At 40.1% G+C, this 20,280-nt stretch overlaps 1 protein-coding gene across 1 annotated transcript in view; it reads left to right on the top strand.

Annotated features, from left to right (window-relative positions):
• The window catches only part of LOC131977337 (E3 ubiquitin-protein ligase SMURF2-like), a 67,345-nt gene that overhangs the window by 16,440 nt on the left and 30,625 nt on the right, over positions 1-20,280 (top strand). The window contains exons 2-4 of the mRNA XM_059340589.1: positions 9,488-9,526; positions 11,341-11,449; positions 17,407-17,540. Coding sequence (XP_059196572.1) covers positions 9,488-9,526; positions 11,341-11,449; positions 17,407-17,540 — 282 coding nt within the window. The remainder of the gene's footprint in view (positions 1-9,487; positions 9,527-11,340; positions 11,450-17,406; positions 17,541-20,280) is intronic.

Raw genomic sequence — 20,280 nt, 5'->3', positions numbered from 1 at the left:
GCTTAAATCATGCTGAATTTCTTATTTCCAAGAAACCTAACCACACATTTCTTGGAAAGTCATGTTTTAAAGTGGTGCTTTTTTATGATTCTTTGTGGAGAAACTCAGTTTTTACAGATCTACTTGATAAGTTGACAAACTGTGGCTCAGTTTGTAGAGCGGTCGCATACCGATCTGAAGGTTGGTGGTTCGATCCCTGACCATGGCAGCCTACATGTCGAAGTATCCTTGAGCAAGATGCCCGATGCTGCGTTCATCGGTGTGTGAATGAATTCCCAATGATGGCAGGTGGCACCAGTGTGCCCTGGTAGCCTCGGCCACCGGTATGAATGAAAGTATGTGAACGGGTGAATGAGCGTCGTGTGTGGTGTAAAGCACTTTGGATAAAAGTGCTATAAGTGCACTCCATTTACTATTTACCATTTGTATGAGTGTTAGCCAACCAAGAATTTCTTCAGCTGAAGTCATCCCTAGTGTGTATTTAGTATGAAAACTCCCTCTGCACTATAGGCCATGTGCTATATATGAACACAGCCCCAATTGTGTAACATTGCAATTTATATAACTCCTCAAAAACTTCAAAGCTATGTATAGCAATTATATTTTGTACATGACAAATTGTAGGCTGTAAGTCGACTAAGAACTTCTTTATTTGACAACAGCCCAAAAAATAATTTACTATAAATGTCGATTTAAAAAAAAAAAGTATTTTCCCCCTCTCTTAATAAAGCTAAAGAGATATTGGAAGATATTTTAATATTTTTTTTAAAATGCTCCTGTGACATTGTGGTGCAGCATGGCCCATTTTGTCCAGGAAAGAATAATTTTCCTGTTTTTAAATCAGGCAATTATGCTCTAAAAAGGAAGGATGCTTTTAAAAATTGAAAGCATAGAAACCTTTGAAATGGCTGAGTGAAGTAGCTTGGGTCATTGCACATTGGCTGGCATCAGGTACAGTGTAAAGGGAAAAGGAATCAAAATCTGGCTTTGGGCCACATGCACATTTCATTACTTGGTAACCTAGATTTTTGGAGAAGGAGGGATGCTCCTTCAATGTGTGACGTTTCTGTTGTATTATTAATCTTCCAATGTTTATGGTGCACTAGTACAATTTTCTGTGTGTCTGTTACCTGAGGCCTAAAATGTTATCATAACTTCACACTTGTGGACAGGCCTGCAGTTTTTAGGTCATTGTTTGCCTCGAGGAAGCAGTTGTACTTTAGGAAAGATTAATGTTCATGATCAACTTCTAGGTAGAAACTCACACCTCCCATGGTTGGCTTTTTACATGCCATTAAAGTGCAGTTTAAAAAAAATATAGTTAATAAGCAAACTTGACACCACAACATGATTTGTCAAACATGTTTCAAAGGTCCATAACTTACATTTGATTTTCTCCTTACACTGCTTAGATTGTATTTAATTGAACTCCCCCAGGATAGTTTCCAGTTTCTGTTTCCAAGTAGTAACTGTAAGGCCATTGAACCTTTTTGTTTATTGTTTTGTTGCAAATGAGCCTAAACTTCTGTACTTGTCGTTCGAAACAGATGTTTTGTTAATCAATATTTGAAGAACTGGAAGATAAAAAACAATTTTTTAAATCCTGAAATATGTTGCCTTGAGGGGTTTTAGGTTTGAGACTTCAGTTCTTTTTAGGTTTCCCTGACAGCCAAAGCCCCACTACAGTGTGTTGAACATTTCCTTTTAAACAACCCAAAACTACACTGTTGACCATGCTAATATTTGGAAAGGATAGAAGTAATGTGCCAATAAAAACAAGCACAGCATTAAACAAACTTGTTTACAGAATAACAGCTTGAATTTGACTAATGCTTTGGCTGTAACACTCCCCAATAGGTTGATTAAAGGTAAAGGAACTTAATTGCACATTTTTATGACAGAACTGATCCCTTTTATCATAACTTCTTCTTGTATGGCTTCTGCACTAAAACCAAATATGCACTAAACTGAAGTTGAAAGTAAAAGATCCTTGGATCCTCACTACTCTTTATGACTGTATCAGCATCAAGTTCAGCAACTTGGTGCAGCAAGGTTTGACCTCCCTGTCCTTGTAGTGATTCCGGAGAATTAATTGAACAAATGGACCACAAAATGGCTGTACTTGACCGCCGAGTCTGCAGTGCACAATCACGCAATGGTCTACTGGAGTTACCACTTTGGTTGAGGGCAAAGCAGCCCAGCTCTGTGGCTTGATAATGTTTACAGAATGCAAGAGGCTGTAGGCATGCTGGTGGTTCAGTGGACTGTACAGTGCAAATCATACACCATTGTGAACTTGGATACAGCCCATGTCCTTTTGTCTTGCCATCCCCTTTCTTTGAAAACGAAAAATTATTTTCCCACAATAATTTACAGAGCCACGATCCTCACTCAAGTCATTTATGCATTGACACAATGAACTATCATCGCAAAAATATATTTTTCCAAAATACTATTAATTTGTCCTATTCATTGAAAGAAGTAATGTTTATCTTGTGATGAATATTTAGCTGTGAACCTTCAGATATTTTTCTGCAAATGTTCACACACATCTCACAGCTTTCTTCTCTTATGTAGAGTGAATAATACCAGCATGAATGAATGACAGATTAATCCCACTCAGAATTAAGCATCTTTACAAATGTGCATTGGGACAGCATTTACAGCAACTTGTTTAAAAAGTTTTGAAATGTTTCATTTTGTGAATAGAGCTGCATGTATCTGTAAAATGAAGTTTCAATCTATATGACCTGATCTATCACACTGTGAAAGAGCATCCTCTTTGGGTTTTAAGGAGGGGGACATCAGACTTATCCCACTCCCTCCCCCTTTCCACAACGAACAGACTGAGGCGTTAAGCAGTCAAAGCAAATGGAGACTCCCTTGAGAAAACATCGGGCACCCCTGCTCCTGTCTGTTTAAAACCTTTCACCTTTGACCAGAACTAATGCTAACCTTCAGCCTGACCTTTTGTTTTCAGACAGACAGAGACGATACAAAGCCTTAACTCCTCTAACTGCCTCTCTTTGTGGTTTGAGGCATATTTGCATATTTTGTAATGAATACTAACAGTCTTGTTTTTTTGAAATTCACAACATGATTATCATGCATCATTTTGCTGTGATTTATGTATATTCCAATGTTACATCAGTGGGTCAGTATACTACAGGCCTACTACAGAAGGAGTTTTCACATTACATACATACTAGGATTGTCTCCAACTAAAGAAACTCTTGGTTGACTAACACCCACATATGTTTGTCAACTAACGGTTTGTTGCATTAATTGTTAGATCTGTACAACTGAGTTTCTCCACTAAGAATCATGCAAAAGCACCAGTTTAAGTTTTGTGATAACCAGAGAGACTAATCTACTAAAGTGTAGCAGTCGACTCAGACCCTAAAGACCAAGTAGGGGCAGCCCTAACACATACTATAACATGACATATTTGAATAAAAATTTTCACTGCATCCAACTGTGTTGTATCACTGGAAAGGCCATGGGCAATGGCAGAGAAGCTGCTTCTTTTCTTTCTCTTCTGCTAGCCAGTGCATGGATGGCCAGTAAGGAGCATTTAAAATCTGGGTCAAACCATTTTCCTGCACTCTAACCAGTGTTAGGGGAGTTAAGGAAACATGTATAGTAGAGCACAAGACCACTTGTGCCCATATGCAATGCATCCACTTCACATATTCAGAGTTGGTCACATAAAAAGTTGGAGGGCCCCGACACTGATGTCATGACTGCTAACTGCTTTGGGCTGGTGTAATGCAGTTAGTGATTCTGTGAATATGGGAGAGGGTGTATGCCAACCCCCATCACGGTAAGGAATTGTTGATATTTCCTCCATTCACAGGACATCTGACTGGTTTCTTTGGTCTGTTAACATGAGGCAACAGGACCTGATATTCACAAAAGAAGATTACATGTTTGAAAATGTCAGTTGTAGCCTTTAACAGATTTTATATTTTATATATATTCAAATCTACTGAGACAGGAAAATTGGCTTGTTACTTTCATATCTTCTTTTTCTTCAAATGCTGGTGTGCAGGCTCAATTAAGTGCTCAAAGAGTGCACTACTGGTTCCCCAGGGGACGGGAAGCTATGGTTGACCTCTATAGCCTCAGGGCATATTGTCTGGATCAATGACAGGTCACTGTCTGTCTCCACCTTCTTAAGCTACCAGATAGTGGTAAAGGCATTATCCCAGCATGTAGCTTTCTTAGATGGATAGGCTTGGTGTGGCGAGACTGCTAGTTTGATTTATGGCTTGTTTCAGACTGTAGAGTGGGGTGACTCACCTACAAATGGTCCCAAAACAGCAGCTGTTTCAAATCCTTTTAACAAACAATGGAGCAGAGTTGACCCCTTTTTGACCCTTTAACTACTATCGCAGCTCTGTCTAATATGAAGGCAGCTTTGGGTGGTCTAATGAATAAATCAGCAATATTTAGTGAATGTAAGCTCTTATTGGTTTTCTTCTGCTCTAGAACCTGATTTTCCCAGGTAGATGTTTTCAGACATATAAACGTTGAATATGAATACAAATTGATAGCCAAATACTGAGGATTATGCAGGTTTTATTTGATCAAAGTCGGAGTGTGGGACTTTCATATATAAATGAACATCCATTACATTAAAAACCCTTGCCAAACAAGTCCACGCAATGTTGATTAAGCCTAATGCAGCCAGGGTAAGCTCTCTGTATTTCTCAGAATACCAGAGTTGTGATGTCTGTGGCAACTTTCAAACTGGTGCACAGAATGCAGTTTATTTTTATTCAGAACTAGCAGTTTATGAACTCTGAAAAGTTCAAACGGGCAAAAGTTTCCAGAAAATAATGTTGTGAGACCATATTGTTCATACAGATTTCATCAACATGGGTTTGCTTACAATTTGGTAACCAAATGTAAAAAAGTGTAATTCTAACTCCAGGGTATGACTCAGCAGTCTTATTTCAGCTCTTTCATTTTGAAACCACTGTATGGTTAAAAATGGATCTAAAATATGATTGTTACTCTGAGGAACTTCCATCATAAAGGTCAGGAATGAATTGCAATTATTTTATTTAATAGTAAGCATGAGAAGATGGTTTTTGCAGAATCTTCTTCCGAAATAGAAAGCCGCTGGTGATGGTAACATGTTTGTCATCTGCTCTGTTGTTTACAGGACATTGGCATGCAGGCAGAATAATTGTGTCTTCTCTTACTGTTAAATTGAGGGTTTGTTGTGGGTATGATGATCCACGGACAACACTGAGGCCAGCTTCACCCCAGGGCTTCCTGGTCATTTACTGATTCCTAGTTGACCTAGCTTTCCGTGTTAGGATCTGAATGAGTCTGGTTCTCAGCCAGCCCTGGGTCACTATGGCCTGCCTGCTCACGTGGCAGCTTTTCATCACTGCTAGATCCCCACAGGGTGCTGAGATGAGATTTGATTCCTCATTGATGCTAGGGTCCACATTGTTGGGGTTTGTATCAGCTTTTCAACATATTTAGGCATCTTGATAGTCCTTGTGTGGTTTCTGTAAAAAATCATAATCTGTTAGGCTACCTACAAAACTTCAAATCGAGGTGTTTTGAATATTTCGCAGGCTCTTTGTTTTCAAAGCATACTCATGTATTTGTTCTTTTTTTAAAATAATTTCTTACTTTGCTCTAGTAATGATGGAAGTGCTTTTTATGTAGCGACTGTGAAAGTGTCCTCAAAAATGTATAGCTAACTTTCCAAAGTAAAATTCAAACCTACACCTAAACTGATATTCTGCATTTTAGGACACTGTTGCAATGGACAGGTCCCAGTCTAGCTCCATTCCGGAGGAGATAACAGCCTGTGTGAAGCCACATGTAAAAGATGTGATTCAAACATCACTTAACTTCCATGCATCATGTTTTATGCATCACAATTTTACATAACTATGCCACTTCCGGTAGTCACATCCTTAACGTAATACATAGACTTCTTCGACATAAAGTTTAGATTACTTTGATATTATTAGTCCATTTTTAGAATGTTTTAAGCTAATAATCTGTCCAGATCATACAAATTTAACATTTAAAAACCTTATAAAAACCTGGAATAACATCAGATATTTTAACCATATTTTATGTGCCTTTTATAAGTCATGAAAACCTCACTGGTAGTTTTATCTCTTGGCCCTCCAGTCATAATTATTGCACCATTGTCTAATTCATGCCCCCTTTGACCCTGTTGTTCACCATCATCAGTTGCAGCAGCATGCTGTGCCTGGCAGCACAGTTGGTGAGAGGCCATTGATGACAATGAGAGAGGCTTTTCTCTATGTTGTAATTGTGGCTGAGACACTGGAGCAGTGTGCAGGTTAATCTTTTAATCTTCATTAGCATAGTTTAGTAACCAGAGAGCCAAGTCTGTACTATTGCTCAGCACGCTCGATTTAACCCAGTAGCTACTTCAGCAGTTGCGTCTTTAGATACCGTGAGCAAAACAAAGGACAAAATCTTTGTCAAAATGTAAAATTAAGTAATCATAACATATAGATGTTGGAGCTAAATTTTGCGTAACACACTTTATTTAAAATTGTTTAGTAGCTTAGGAATAAATCAGTTTTAAATCAGTAGGAAACACGTTTCTTAGACCTCAAGGATGCACTCAATCTTTCTTGTCAACTCTCAATCTGCGCATATCTTTGTGTACAAGAAAACTCCACAGGGCCATTTTTAAATAAGATTTCCAAATCACTGGATAGAATAGTTTGTCACTAAACCTCTGCTGCTAATACCTTGGAATACATGTACACAAAATAGGCTGATGCATGTGTATATATATATATATATATATATATATATATATATATATTCAAGGCGAGGGTTAAGACTTAAAATCATGACCCATTTTAACTTTGGTGGCTGATTTTGTCTTCGAGTTGGAATCTCTATCCACAAATGTCCTGCCAAGATTTCAGGCGGCTGTCTCTCCTGTTTTTCTCCTGTCTGCTGACAACACGGTGTCCGTTTTGTCCCACAGGAGGCTTTTCTGGCTGCCTCCGATTTGGCCTGCACCCATACTGTCGGCTTTGGCAGTGTAATTTCCCCTGACAAGCTGATGGTTAGTGTTCATCCAGTCGGCCCAGTCAGTGTAATTTGGTTTATGTTGAGATCGTCTGTTCCCATGTTGTGATTCTGTCTGATTTGTCTGACTGTGACATTTTGGTCACAGTCAAGGTCTCCACATTGAATGGGTGTAATACTAGGTTGGTTTACCAGGCCTGTCCATATCTTTTTCAGAAGCGGTGCTTGTTCATCATTCGTGGCAGGTTCACATGCTCAAACACAATCTATTGTGTCATCCATATACACGATCTCTCCAGTGCAGCACTGTTTTGTCATAGGGGTCTTAAAGTTGGGGCAAGCCGTTTTTGGGGGGCCTCAATTGAGAATAAATGTCACAGCAAAGTTTTTGTATATTGTAATTCTAGTGGTTAGTGGCCTAGTGGCTGAAAATCCTGCAGAAAAATGTGCTATTCCAGCATTAACGACAAAGAGCAGGAGCTTTATTTTCAGATTCATTTTTTTTTTTTTTTGCCTTTTCCAGAAAATTGCCGACCCCTACTTTAATGTAATAACTGTATTTCTGTGATGTATAAACTCTTGGAAGCTCTGTCGCATTACTGCATTAGAATTCAGTTTTTTAAGCAGCATTGTATATTCATAGCCTATGTGTTTTCTAAATGAGGCTAATGCGTGTGTAGTTGGCTCCTGTAAATAATTGACACAGCAGCATACAATTGCACTTTCACTACAGACTATACATTGTGTTGTAGCTGTAGGGCAGTATTCCCTTTGGAAGCTGTGTTTTTTTTAGCAACAGATCTCATCTGAGGCAGGGTAGAGAACACATGCACACCAATGCAGAAGTGCCAAAAACTTTAGTTCCTCGACTGGTTACTTAAGACTTGCCTCAAAAGGGAGTTGATCCTCATTGACACCTATGTTAAAGCTTTACAGCACTGATGTACATCCTGGTTAAAAAAAACAGTGTTTGTCTCTGAGGCTTATTTCCTTCTCCATTTAATTTATATTAAGGTTTAAAAATATGCATTATCAATTCTCTATTTAGCCCGCCAAAGCTCACCCCCCCATGCCACTTCTTTTTCTGGATTACCAGGCTATGGTTTGCTTCGTTTCGCCTCTTCAGAAACCCATGGGTGAATTAATAGAGACTCCATCCATATTTAGAACAGAGCATCTTTTTAAATTGTCTGTCTAGACACAGGTGGATGTGAAGTGGCAGAAAATATAGCTAGGATAAAGATGTCAAGCGGCAAAGGATGGGATTTGTATTTTTACCTCCTGGTCATATACCTTTATTTCCCATCGAGCACCTGGGCACTCCAGAAGGTCTGATCTGTGTCTTTTCTTGAACTTGAGTATGTAAATCTTGTAGTTAATCTTTGCCTTGAGACTAAGACAACAAGCACAAGAAAGGGGTCACCTGTGCCGGCATTGATAATGAAGTGAAAGTGCCTGCCCATGACCATGAATAGAATTAAGCGAATACAGAAAATGGAAAGATTGGTGGAAGAACCACTTGCAGAGAGATTTTCTGTCCCTTTACTTTAAGTTTAGCACAATCTCCAATTCACTGACAGAAGTGATAAGGATGTTTGTCAGACTGCTGGCAGTATGTGATGTTTATTTAACTCCCTTTTGCATCTCTAAAGTTCACTGTTGTTTTTATTACCTTCATCATGTTAGTTTTCTCTGCCACTGCTCCTGATTGTTGCTGCTTGGCCCGTTTTGTCTCGCTCTATAATTGTCGCAGGCTTGTCTAGCCAGCTTCAAACAGAGAACCGGCCTACTTCAGTTCACCTCAGCCCTCCAACATACAGGGAGGAAGATTAAAAAAAAAGGCAACAACAGACAAACCCAAACATAGACTTACTATCTTACTTTCTCTGTCTCTGTTGAAAGCCATTGTATGTTGTCTGTGATGCAAACCCCCAGGGATGTTGCTTCATACAGAAAAGAGTGCTTGTCTTCTCAATATTTCACAAGAAGAAACTCTTAAGACTGGGTTTCTTGTCTGTGAGGGGGCAGTGGGGATAGACAAACCTATATATGCTTGCAACAAGACAGCAGTAATTACTTCAAGAAAACTGTGTCAGGTTTTAGAGCGAAGACGAGAATGAACATGTGATGAAATATTTAATTTTGCTGGGCTCTAACCAAAAATAATATAAATAAATAAATAAATAAATAATAGAATGTTTTTAACATTTTTTCATTTCCATTGCAGGGAGATCTACTGTATTATTTCTTATAAAAATAAAAATACATATAAATAAATATATGTATTTTTGGCAACAGCCAAGATTTTTGTGGTAAAAGTCTTCTGGCCTGTTTTTTTTTTTTTTTTCAAGATCTCCTGTTTTTTTTTTTATCTACCCTGTGCGCATATAATTTTTTAACCTGTCGTTAACATCTCTCTGTCTGTCTTCTCTTTCAGTCCTGTGTGCAAAGAACCTGGCAAAGAAAGACTTCTTCCGTAAGTAGGGTCTATTTTTACATGTTTCTATTCCTGTCCCAGTCCCTCCCTTGTGCATTAGAATGGGCTTTGTCAGCAGTGGCAGCTTGCTCGCTTTTGAAGCCGGGCTGTAAATGAAGTCCTCCAGGAGCTGTCTGTCTGTTATACACACCAGGAGGCTTGGCACGCATAGGGACCCGCCGTTAACCTAACTCGGAGTGATAGGTATCAGGTCCACTGGTACAGAAGCACTAGACTTAATTAAAAGGCTTTAATTAAACTGGATAGAAATTACACCTTATTGGCAATTAGACAGTTCATCCTCTGATTATGCATTTTCCCATAAAAGCACCACATGGCATATCAAATACTTGAATGTCGTGTTGGAAAATAAGAAGACTTAAATATGTTTTTAAGTGGTACAAGTACACCCTGAAGAGTGCTATAACATAAAAGTGAGATATGATAAAACACACAAGTGAACACAAACCTGAGGAGATCAAAATGCTGATTGCTGGAGATCATCCAAGGGAGGGAGTAGTGTGTTTTTTTTTTTTTTCTTTCTGGCTTCTAATTTACTTTTTGTTAACATTTAGCTTCAGGCTGTTTCTTTAACCTCTGTGTAGGTGAGTGGGACAGGAGGCCATCCTCTGCCGATGGCATTAATGTAAGAGGAGACATGCTTTTTACTTCCTCTGAGACAAACAATAGAACAACATACATCTGTTACCGGAAGTGTCTGTTATGGTTAAGATGAAAGAACTACATTTTCAACAGTAGGAGGGTAATTTGCTCATAGTTTGGTTCTGAATTAACCTGGTAGTCATGGATACAGACAATAACAAGTCAATTTTTATCTTAACATGTTCACACACATGCATACACAACCACAAAGAGGGATTTCACACAAAAGCATAAGGGTTACTGAACAGGTTTGACTTGTGTGAAGTATCGGTGCCCAGAGGTATATACTCTGACACATTTGAACTGCGCATACGCACCTTTGCACAGTCACACAGAGATCCCCAGATAAACACACCAAGAGGAATCCATTGACAGATTTCTAACCGAACAAAATAGTTGTAGCGTAAAGCTCACGTGACTTAACATTGTCCATTGCATTGAAAAATATTTTTATAAAACAGAGGCAAAACTATTTTAGCTGCTGTGTAATGCATATTGGTGAAACACTGCAGTATCTTAATTCACAGGATTTTTGTCCTACAGCGATTTAAACCATCCAGGTGCATCAGGGGATATGCTCAACAACTGCTGCATAACTGTTATGATGACTTATGTTGCATTGCCCATGTTTGCCTTATGGTAGATACAGATATTCGTTATAAATAATTGAGAAAATTCTCTTGGCAGATAAAAAAGGTGCAAAGAAACTGTTAAAAACTCAATATCGGGGAAAGTCTAGACTGTACTTGAGTCTTTGAGGCTGGTCCTGCAGGCTAAACATGGCAGTAATAAAAGACCAATGTCAGAAGAAAAAAATCTTGCAACCTTCATGTTGATAAGATGATGGTGACTCGGACAACGCAAACACGAAGTGAATGACAGACAAAGGAGACTGCTGCTGCGAGTAGCCACAGGTGTAGCGCCCCAACAGGAATTGCATTTGTTGTTCATATTGTGAAATTTCTTCTCCCAGTCTTTGCTGAAAAGATATTTTAGACACACTCTGTTTTTTTTTTTTTTATTTGCTGTATTTGCCACATGAAATGGAGCTTGAACATGTCACACGTGTATCTCCTCCATGAAAGAGGGATCGGTTACCTCACTCAGTTGCTAAACAAAGCTTTTTCACTTTCCTTTGTCTACTATTACAGGGTTGCCAGATCCTTTTGCCAAAGTGGTGGTGGACGGCTCAGGACAATGCCACTCTACAGATACTGTGAGAAACACTCTGGACCCAAAGTGGAATCAGCACTATGACCTGTAAGTCAACAGAACTGTGTAGCAATGTACCATGTTGCTGTTGACCACTTAAATAACAAATCTAGCAAGTGTGTAAGGGATGGATTTGTGAACGAGGTCACACACCACCTGAACTTTGAAGCAGACAGCATTGTTGTCACAGAAATGCTGCACACTGGTTTTGCTCTCTAGTATGTCTCTGTGTGGAGCTGCTATGACAAGTGTTTCAGGAATGCAGATTGAGTCGCCTCTTTTTTACTGTGTGCAGAAACACCCATCTATAAAGCTTTTAAGCTGTTTTTCACGTGAACAAAACATCTTGTAGAGTGAGATTTTAGACATTCCATATTTTAGGCATCCCCAGTACATGCATGTGGAGTTTTTTTGGCAAGAAACCCAAACTTGTAGTAATATGAATTCCTTCGATCTCAGATAATAGATTCTTCCTATTTTGGGTATTAGAAGTTTGAGTTTGCTTAGTCGTTTTGCAGCCCTTCAGCGATGTCCTCTGTGAACCAATTCATTTTTTCAGGCTTGCTCACTTTCTTTGAACCAATTGTGGCTTTCAATAGGTCATTCATATTTCAAACAAAATCTATGAATAATGCAATGTTAAAAAAATCTAAAGGGTTTGGGAAGAAAAAGCTGGTTAGCTTACTTAAAAAAAAAAAGGTTCATCCCTAGGCTGAGGTCTGTGTCAGCAGGTTGTCATAGCTAGTTCACTCTAGTAATTTTCCCCCTCGCCCACAATTTTTTAAAGTCCCAGACAAAAGCCCCAGATCAGAGGCAAATCAGTGTTGGCTCTGCTCTTGCTCCAGTGAACAACAATCTGCATGCAAGTGTTGACAAAACCAATGCATGGCTGACACATTACGGATATCGAGCATGCTAAATATCTAGATCTGTCTGAATCTGTGGTGGAGATACAGACAATGAGAGCACAAGACATGGGTTGAGAGAAGGAATATTGAGCACCGTGTTAGTGTGGGTGGTTGAATAGTCAAATCTTAATTAGTTGGGTAGACATTCAGTTTTCAATTGAATTCAATCACACACTTTAACCCCATGGCTGAAGCAAATATTATTGAAAGTCTGGAGCCCAAATAATAACACAAAAGGTAGCTTAATCATAAATTTGAAACAATTTGTTAGCTGCTTCCCCTTTTTATAACGAAACCCAGTTGTGTAATAATGACATATGTTTGAAAGTGTCCGTACATGAGACTGTACATGCCTTTATCAGCTGAGACATCTATCTCACACACCACATCACACTTATTTTCAAACACACACCTGTTTCTCAATGCCTCCTGTGCCCTGTCAACAATAACCTCAGATCCCCTCTTTTACATAATTGTCTAGCCCCTTCTCGATCCCCACCCTCTCTGTGGAGTATGTTTTCCGCCAGCGACCCCTGGCCTCTTCCTCTGGTTCAGGAAATTTCTAACATGCCACAGAAACCAGATGGGAGTGTGGGCTTGGCAGATTGCCAACTCGCCACACCCCCAGCTTCAGGAGGTGGGGTCTTTTCCCACATGACACTGAAACTACAAGAAGCCTCGATGCTCTGAATCCCTTATCAAACATACGCTGCAGAAATTATGTCATTCTTTTCTTACCACAGTTGATTCTCTTTAATTCATCGGTAGCCTATGCAAAAAAGCATAAGGACACACAGACCCAACCAACTTTCGAAAACATTCTGTTAAAAGTTCATGAACTCGCAGTAGTATGTAGGTCTGGTTTTGGCAAGTTGCCTCCTCATGCTTGGCCGCCAATTTCCAGCCTTTTTATTATAAACTCCTCACATTGCTTTGGTTAGAGGGTCAGATTTGGTCTCAGCTCCCTCTGACTTTGCCGCATATTTAACGCTATACATGTTGCGCTGTGCATACCATGCACCCTCATGAGAGCCTGTGTCACTTTATCAGGCTACACACACACACACACACCAGCAAGATTTGTTTTTTCCCCAGTAATAAATTATTGAACATACCAGTGGCACCAGCACTGCTACAGCCTTTTTAAAAATGCATTGGCAGCAGCTGACTCTTTTCATCCCAACCTACCTATCTCAAGCCTTGGAGGCCTGTATGGTAGACATACACACCTACAGTATAATCAAAAAGTGAGTAACTCCAGACATTGATTAGCAGAGGTTTAACCTGCGGATGATTTCTCTCTGCTTCATTCCTGTCTGCAGCAAGCTGGCACAGAAAAACACGGGATAACATGGGAGAGAATGCTAACAGAAAGCAAATTACTCACTCTATGCTTGGAAACAGGCAGGGCTTTGGTTGTATATTCAATGAGTGTTTTGTCTCTCTGACTTGGCCCAATTTTCATGAAACTTGTTGGAAGGGTATAGCATGGGCCAAGGAAGAACCAATTACATTTTGGAGCAGATGGTAAACACGAGGCTCATGAAGTATTATTTCTCATTTTTACAACATTGCGAGATAGGGCATTTCTGCTGGATGTATGTGGTACTAGGATAATCGGAAACGGAGTTCCTGACTGATAAATTCACAACATCGCCCACTCAAGTTGCATATTTAACATATCCAAGAAACGGCATGCCTTGCTGGGGTTCTGCGCGCTCCATGTGACCTTCTAGTTTTACTTTGTAAGTGATATTCTTGCATACATATTTGCAGTTTACAATTATGAGTGACAGGAAAAGTCTGTGGGAGCATATGTCCAAAAGTAGAAGTGAAATGGAGTAGTCGGTTCAATGTAACAGCAAGGAACAAGGGAGCTGGGGAAGAATGTCGTGGCATCAGTTCAATTTGCATAAATCAGATCAAGGTACATGATATGGATGAGCCAGAGCTGCAGAATCTCCACTGTGATTTATTTTTATCTTTTATAGATGTTAGCAACCAAAGGCTGTCCAAAATTAATATGAAATATATCCAATCTGGAAAGAAATCTTATTTTTGATTTCCCAATGTTATGTATGTTCCCTGGCAAGAAAATGTTTGGGAAGTCCTGCAGGTCTGGATTTAGTATGTCCTGGAAATATAATCTGGATTTGACCCAGGGTTTTTTCCTCTCCTCTGCTGTTGTCTGTTGAAGCAGGAGGACTCATGCTTTTTGTTGATGTTGTTGCTGCTGTTGCCACCTAAAGTGTTTGTGTGTGAGAGCGAGATCTAGAGAGATGGAGAGAGATTGTAATTGTGCTTTCTCTGTGCTTGACCAACAGTGTTAAGTTAATCATATGGGCGTTTCTTGTTCTTGTTTTTAAAGTAGATTTCATGGTGGAGAAAATAATTTAACACAATTAATAGAAACACAAGGTGAACATACTGTTTGAACCCTGAGGAGTATTCACAAGACAAGTCTCCTAACAAAAACGCGATTCTAATGGCTTACATAATTGTCACATTATTAATTCATTTCTAATTAATGTTTAATTTCATGGCTCCTATAACATTTGACATAATATACAGGGCTATATTTATCCTTCAGGGGTCTACTTCTTTTTACTTACATTTTTTATTATTTTGAGCATGCTGGCATAATATTTTTTGTTGTCATCTGGCAGTGGTTAATGTCATCACTTGCACTTGCACTCAGAGAACAAAGCCAAGAAAAGTTCTGTCAGAATTAAGGATAACATGCAAGCAAAGAGATGCAAAAAATGCTCATGAAAAAAATAAAAGGGAGACACTTTTGTTCGAGGCAATGCAGCCTGTACGTGATGTTCAGTTTCAGATTGTCACACAGTGAGAACTCGTCTGTGCAGCTCTGGACATGTGCAGACAGCACTGTCTGGACAAAGTTCCCACACCGAGTAGCTTTCAGAGCGACAACCCCCAACTGTAGAAGAAAGGGAGTCACAGCCAGTTCAGTATATAGATATATGTTGTAACCTGTAGTTCTGCTGGTTTTGGGGTCCACTTATTTATCATGGACAAAGTTTCCCAACACCTTTTCTGTGAGTGAGGAAATAGCCTTTTGTTCTACCTGTTCTCTTATCTTCAGACAGTCTGTCATAGTCTCGTTGGCTATTTCACTTCCCTTTTTTTTCTTTTGCTTCAAGATGTTTTGCACAACACACCTTTGCATCACATTGACCTGTCATTGACACAGACGCACTGTAATGGGAAGAGCATGAGATTAGATTTAAGAACAAGATCATGTGCTCAGGGAGAATTTTAGAGTCACATCATAACACATAAAATTCAAGGAACCATATTGAAACAATGGTTCAAACATCTGTTGTTCTAAGATTAAAACTGTGTCCAAACTAAAGATGAGCTTATTCAAATTTGGTCTCAATGGAAATGTGTCAACTTTATTTAGAAGAAAAAATCAAATATAGGCAAACCCATTCAGCGAGTTTGAGTACATCTTTGAGAACAGAAATCTTCCCAGTCATCCTAACTAGTGAAGAATTCTTTATAATCCCACTGTCATATTATGGTGAAACAGAAGCCTTTTACAAGATAGCGTTTGAGCATCTTACCTCAAGTGGTTTTTTAGTCTGTAAGTATCCATTTCTTGGCAAGTATGCCTTTAATTAATTTGCCTTCATTGGAAAACAAAATTGACAGTTTCATTGCAGAAAGCTGTCTGTTCTTGCACCCACTTGTTATCTAATAATGCTAAATGGCTGTAAGATGAGATCATAATCAACATGTGCAACAAAGCACGGGTCTAGACACATCAGCATCTGCTGAAGAGGGAAAAAGTGTCAAGATGCTAACCTCGGCTATTGCATCCTTATCAAATATTCATCTAGCAACTAGAGACTGAATCGCTGCACACCTAAAGGGATAGTTTGGATTTATGGAAGTGGGGTTGGGTGAAGAACTTATCCATAGTCAGTGTATTATCTTTAGTAGATGGCGGTCAGCACAACCCTAGTTTGGAGGAGCAGGCAGGGGTACTGACATTGAAACAATGTAGTGCTGTGAAAGAGGCAGCAGTAAAACATATTTTAGTAGTAGATCAGCAACTCCTATGTTCTGCAAGGTAAAATAACTGTTTTTGAAGAGAGCATAGATAACAGCTTTAGTTCCCCATGTGTAAACCTAAGCAGGGCTGTCTGAGATTAAGTGGTAAAAGTATTCTAAATATAGCATACATTTAATATTTTATTGATGTTTTTTTTACAGAAATTACATTTTTGCTGCTGCCCCAGCCTAAAGCAGATCAATGCTTAGCTTCTTTAATGGTACTCCAGCCTCCTTCTCCAAACTAGGGGGATGTTGACCACCATCTACTGTAGGTTATACACTGGTGATGATTGATAAGTACCTCGTACAACCCAAAACTATCTCTTTAAAAACATCCACAATCCACACAGGTTCATTTCAGTGCAACAACTTTCCAAATTGTATGATTTGGCTTACATACCAGGTCTGTATGTTTTGAAGTGTTCAGTAGGGAAACCCCACTTCTCGCTAGTGATACACAGCATAATGTAGCGCTTGCCATCAGTGCTAGGTGCTAGGCTGTAATTACATGTGCGTGTGTGTCAGTGACTGAGTGATTGTGCATTTGAATGCTGAACTCTGTGTGTTTACTGCAGGATCTGTCTGGATCTCAGACAGTGGTGGAGCACATGTCGGGGACTTCCTCTGTTTTTGAACCACGACTAGACTGACCTCAGCTGCGCTAAATCTGCACAAACACATAAGCACGTACACACAAGGTAGTTTAAAATCAGCTAATCGGCCTCATTACGCAGTCTGAAAGTCTGCACCACAAACATGGTGTGCATTGTTCTCCTTGCTGTCAGGGAGAAGAAGTTGGAACCGATGCAAAATACAAGTTTCCGTTTTTTTTACATCTTTCATACCCTGCGGGTTGCTGAAAACCCCTGCCCTTACACACCTGCAATGTGCACACAAGTGTACACAATGTCTTTTTGGATGCTTTGAAGTTCTATACATATGTTTAGGATTGCAAAATACTCCACTTTTTTTGTCTTATTGACCTGTTATCTTTCACCTCTCCTCCTCTGACAGATACATCGGAAAGGCAGACTCGATCACCATCAGCGTATGGAACCACAAGAAGATCCACAAAAAGCAGGGCGCAGGTTTCCTGGGCTGTGTCCGCCTTCTATCCAACGCCATCAACAGACTCAAAGACACTGGCTGTAAGTACCTGTTAGTGTATGTGTAAGTGCATGCTCTGCGTGGTGTGCCGGTGTCTGGTCTTTTCATACTCCCTCTGCATGCTCACCCTGGCCTTTACCCTAAGGTGCCAGTCTGGCTTGTAAGTGAAGAGTGATGGGGAGGCTCCACAGGAAATGCAGAATTAATGAATGAATAACTAAACAGTGGTTGGATGAGCCATGTTAACGTCTCTCCACACATGTATGCACACACATCCTGCACTCAGCACACAGGGACAGACAGACATCTGTGTGGATCAGACCTAGTGTCTCCAACAACAGACAAAAATGTCATGTCAGGGAACCTTTCCTGTGCCTTTGTTTTATCTGGCTGCAGCCTTTTGATAGCTGGCTAGCCTGCTGCTGCATGTGAAGCTCTTTCAACAGTGCTGCTGTCCCATCCTCAGCTTGCAGCCGGCTGCGGCTTTTGTGCCAGCCATTCATTGCCATAAGATTTATGGGCGCAATACACAGGCAACTCCTTTAGGCCACACATATCAGAAATACTGCTGTAGACATCAGACACCTGGGACTAAATCGATTGCCACAATTCATTTTTACAGCAATGCGACTCTGTCAGGGAAACAAATGCCTCTTATTCTTGGAAACATAGTCCTGCAGATATACATATCGGAACTGTTTTGCACAAGATGCAGAAAGAGGAGGAAACATGCTGTTTTAGGATACTTGTGTGTGATAATCCTGTGTGACCATAAAGTCACTTCAGTCGAATGTGGGTGACATACAAAAGAACAGCAATGATTTTGCACAGACGCGCATATTCTCAAATGGTTAGTTTCCCAACTGTATGGCTTCAGACTGCGGCCGCTGTGTTGCACCCTTTGATTTCCAAGTGACTCTTGTTCTTTCTGTGCAAACCACATGGCCACATGCTTGTTAGCTCTGTCTGCCTTCTTGTTGGTAGTACCAGTCAGTTGATACTGACACACATACACTTTACTGTAGTATGTACTGTCAAATTAACATTCCTTCCACACATTCTCCTCCCTTACTTCAATCCATCTTCCTCTGTCTTAAACAAAAATGTCAGACATGTACCAGAACCACCACACTGAGTTGCATTTCTTCCCCCTTTTTTTTTAATATATCCTGCTGTTTGCTTTTTTTCTATCCATCCATTCTGCACACCCAGCAACCACTGTAGGAGTTGTCTGTCTGAATATAATTGCCATTTTTATCTAAACTGCATATTTAATACTTCCATGAATGTAGGGAGTTGTTCTTTGGTTTGGTCAAATGTAACAGCCTCCTATGTCAGCTCCAAAAAGCTGAATATTTCACATAGAAGTGCAATATATATTCCAGCCACCTTTACATTTGCTCCTAAATGGCATTCTTGGCACATAACCCCCCCCCCCCCCCCCCAAAAAAAATCCACCAAATACCACAAAAAGTGGAGCTTGACTGCCATGAAATCCTGGTGCCATACTTTAACTCCACTGGGGGCCGAAGAACTTGCCCTCAAATTTACCCACAGCTTCTAGAAACAGACGGTATAGGCTCCAGTTAGGCTCCAGACCAGCCACTTACCATACAGCCAACATGGCAGAAATTATACTTTCTCGTAGCCACAGGAAGTGGACAGATCAGGGTCCATGACAAGACACCAGCGCTCACATTATCCCCTTGTCCTTGTCCTTTGTGCTGCAGACACACGAACTGTGCCCAGTCTGTGGTCTGACCAAGATACACACACACACACACACACACACACACACACACACACACACACACACACACACACACACACACACACACGCACACACGCACACACACACGCGCACACACACACACACACACACACACAGACAAACATAAAAACATACAAACACACAAAATACTTTACTGGAATTGCCCTGGTTTCTAGAAGTTGTATTCAACTGTTTGACTCCTACACACACACACACACACACACACACACACAGACTTGCAAACCAAAAGTGGATCCGACATGATTATCTAGTTTACTAGAAGTCTGTCTGGCTCTGCACTGAGCTCCACTTCCTGTAGCATCGCAGACACAAACCTCTAGGTCGTCTGTCTCACTCCTGAACCCACAAACTCACCAACACACACACACAAACACACCACTAGTTTTTCAGAATGACTTGCCTAACTACACATGTTTGTCTGCTTCACTTTGATCCTTGATGTTTATTTGTTTGGATTGTTCATAGTGTTGATGTAACGGCCAATTACATTGACTGATTGTGATACTGCGATTAGTTTTTACACATGCATGCAAACACACAAATGCATATGAAGAAACAGATATGCGTGAGCTAAATGAATATCCTTAAACACTCTCATGTTGGTCTACATGCACACATTAACACTAATTATTGTAGTTTGTTCATTGTAGCACACAATTTCCCCAGGTCTAAGGAGTTAAACGATGTGGTGAGGGCCTGTGGTTGAAGGTCTGCAAATGTTCTGTCTCCCTGTTTCCCTCTTCTCTTATTTAAGAGAAAAATCTGCTTACTATTCCAGCCATGTAAGGCTTAGACCATCCCTGTTTAGTCTAGACACGTATCCGGAACAGATGCACACACGCTAACACACACACACACACACACACACACACACACACACACACACACACACACACACACACACACACACACACACCTGGAAACAAGCTATAGGGTTGTTTATATCTGCTTAATCTATACAGACAAACAGATGCACCATGTTATGTGCA

The sequence above is a fragment of the Centropristis striata genome, chromosome 1, assembly GCF_030273125.1.
Source record: "Centropristis striata isolate RG_2023a ecotype Rhode Island chromosome 1, C.striata_1.0, whole genome shotgun sequence".
Lineage (NCBI taxonomy): Eukaryota > Metazoa > Chordata > Actinopteri > Perciformes > Serranidae > Centropristis > Centropristis striata.
This window is presented reverse-complemented; position numbering and strand designations above follow the sequence as displayed.